Consider the following 2,772-nt stretch of genomic DNA (forward strand, 5'->3'; position numbering starts at 1 on the left):
ACATTTGAGTGAGTACTCATGACCATTGTACTTAGTGTTCAATATGAAATAGCCAAAAACAGTTACATCAGAGTTAACAGACTTTAATTCAATATTGGCTTTAGATAGAACAGGTTTATCAATAAGTAAGTCACAAGTGTTTTTGGATAATATGGTGACATCGGCACCTGTGTCAACCTCAAACTTAATGTTTGTGTTGCTTATAGGGATACTCACAAACCATGGCTCGCTGTTGTCCTGTATTTGTGTCACTGCATCTAAGTAGTAGGTCTCTCCTTCTGGCATATTTTGATCGACAATTTCTGCAGCAGCCGGAGTTAATCTGGTTCTACTCCTGCACTTATTGGCAAAGTGGTTTGGCCCCTGGCAATGGTGACATTGTTTACCGAATGCTAGGCATTGTCTTCTCTTGTGTTTAAGGCCACAGTTATTTCAATTAATGGTTTCTTGGTAATTAGCGTACGATTTTGTTACTGCCTGTCTGTCGCTATTCTTCTGGCTGGTGCCACAGCTAGCAGATGATCTGCTAATTGAACCAATCTCTACTTGTTTGGCAACCTCATTTTTGACTAGCTCATGGTGTCGAGACATATAGATAGTCTTGCTAAGGTCTAAGTTTTCCTCCAGCTGTAGCTTTGCAGACAGTTCTTTATCTAGCAGTCCAACGACTAATCTGTCTCTGATAGTATTGTCTCTTTCTGCTGCAAACTCGCAATGCTCACTGAGTTTGTATAAATCCCTAATAAAGCTCTCAATACTCTCGTCTGCTCTCTGAGCTCTTGTATGAAATATACTTCTAAGATGAATTACGTTCCGCTTTGGGTTGAAGTAATCCAGAAGCTTCTTGGAAACTATATCAAAAGCCTTCTTCTCCTTATCATCAGCAAATGTAAGTGTTTCATACAACTGTTCAGCATCCCCACCCATCGTGTATAGGAGGGTTGCTATCTGTACACCACCGTCCTTATCCAACAAGCCAGTAGCTACCCTATACAGTTTAAATCGCTTCAACCATTCTGGAAACGATGCTGGTGATGAAAAGTCAAATCCTTGTGGTGCCTCAAGCTTAGACATGATTGTCAGCTAAGAATAGGCAATGGATGGCTACTAGCAATCAGCTAAGAGTAGGATTAAATAGATAGTTCTGAAGGCAAAGAAGGACACACTGCCACCAAGTTGGATGTTCATGTGATAACCCGTTGCTAAAGTCTTTCTTAGCAATGTTACCCTTAGGGGGCTTCTTCTGTTTAAGCCAATGTTTGTAGAACTGTTTTTCTACCACAAGAATTAATACTGCGATAACGAGACAGTGGTTGTATTTAAGAACAGTATATTTAACGATCTATATTACGTAGTGAGAATGTATCATAGAATATGAGCGTAAGAGTATCAGTATGAATGTTGAACTAAAGACTTTTCACAAACAAGATCGGGTTCCCTTATATAGGAGAGAATGACTTGCATAAAATATGTGTGGTATGAGTCAAACACAAGATACGAAAAGGTTGCAGAATAATATTTACACAATTAATTTTGTTCCAGGCGCACAGACAAAGATAAGCAAGCGGATGCGGACAGATAATTAGCGTAGTTGGAATGTTTATGGAGGCTGACACGAATGGTGACACAGACAGTCTTGGCAGGAAAAGATGTTGGTCTTGTAGTAATTGTCAAATGTCAAATGATGAAATGTTATAAAAAAGTGTTACGTTCTTATCTTTTGTGTATAGTAAAATAACAACTTAATGTATAAAAGATATGTAGCTCTGACATGAGAGTTGTTCTGACATCGGTATGTAGAAACCGCAGCTAGGCAGAGGCAAGATGAAACTAGGTCATAGTCAAGATACAGGTATCTTACACCTTCCTCCTTAGACGACGATACGGCGGTAAATCTTCTTAAGGTAAAAGGAGCAGGGGTGATGAGGTTGGAGGTTCGACTGTCTATTTCTTGAACGAGGCAAAAGGATTGGGGGTAGAGTGTTGGTGACGAGGAGTTCTTCTTTGTATTGCTACCATCGTTCCATGCTTTAGTAATGTCTTTGTAAATGTAATCTGCGCTTACGAGTCTCGCATGTGGCCTGGAGCAGATCGCTGCTACCAAATATATCACAACCAAGGCTGCACCTTCATGTATCTTGTCGATGACTCCCAATTTGCAGTACCCGCTATCCATCAGCATATGTGGTTACTGCTCCTAGCAACAAAAAGCAAAATCTCAGCAAAAGTTGTATCAAAATACAATAGTACATTGAGTGACAGCCTAACTAAATGAAGCCTTACCTACTAATCAGGCCTCTGACTAAGGTCACTCAGGTGAACATGAAAGAAAAGGAACATAAACTGTAAAATATTTAAAAAAATTTTACAACGTGATAAAATACAATGGCAAATAGGTTGCATATGTTGCTCCTCTCCCCTTTGCTCAAGAAAACTTTAGGTGCAATAAAGAAAAATATTAAGGGAGAGAGTGCACCTAACACTCAAGATCAAAAGTTCAGCACTAATAATAGGTGTAACATATGCCACGATGCATTTACAGGAACACAGGAAATGCGTTTTCTCTTCTCCCCTTTTTTTATTTTTTTATTTATTTTTTATATGAAACTACTTAACTTTGTGGAAATGAGTGAGTATAGTCTCCGGGCAGTGGCAGTGAACCGTTGATGGCGTCTCCTAGATGCAGTGGGAAATCCTAGTCGGTGTCAAGGTTGTTGTAGGCTGGCTTCTTTGGTTGATGCAAGGGGAAAACGAATTTTGAATGCTAATTCA

General features: G+C 39.5%; 1 protein-coding gene across 1 annotated transcript; it reads right to left on the reverse strand.

Annotated features, from left to right (window-relative positions):
- Nucleotides 1-432: 432 nt before the first annotated feature.
- On the reverse strand, nt 433-1,074 carry LOC137394325 (uncharacterized). The gene has a single exon (XM_068081044.1). It carries the CDS (start codon nt 1,072-1,074, stop codon nt 433-435), a length of 642 nt encoding a protein of 213 aa, XP_067937145.1.
- Nucleotides 1,075-2,772: the final 1,698 nt, after the last annotated feature.

Source organism: Watersipora subatra, chromosome 4, assembly GCF_963576615.1.
Source record: "Watersipora subatra chromosome 4, tzWatSuba1.1, whole genome shotgun sequence".
In the NCBI taxonomy this organism is placed as follows: domain Eukaryota; kingdom Metazoa; phylum Bryozoa; class Gymnolaemata; order Cheilostomatida; family Watersiporidae; genus Watersipora; species Watersipora subatra.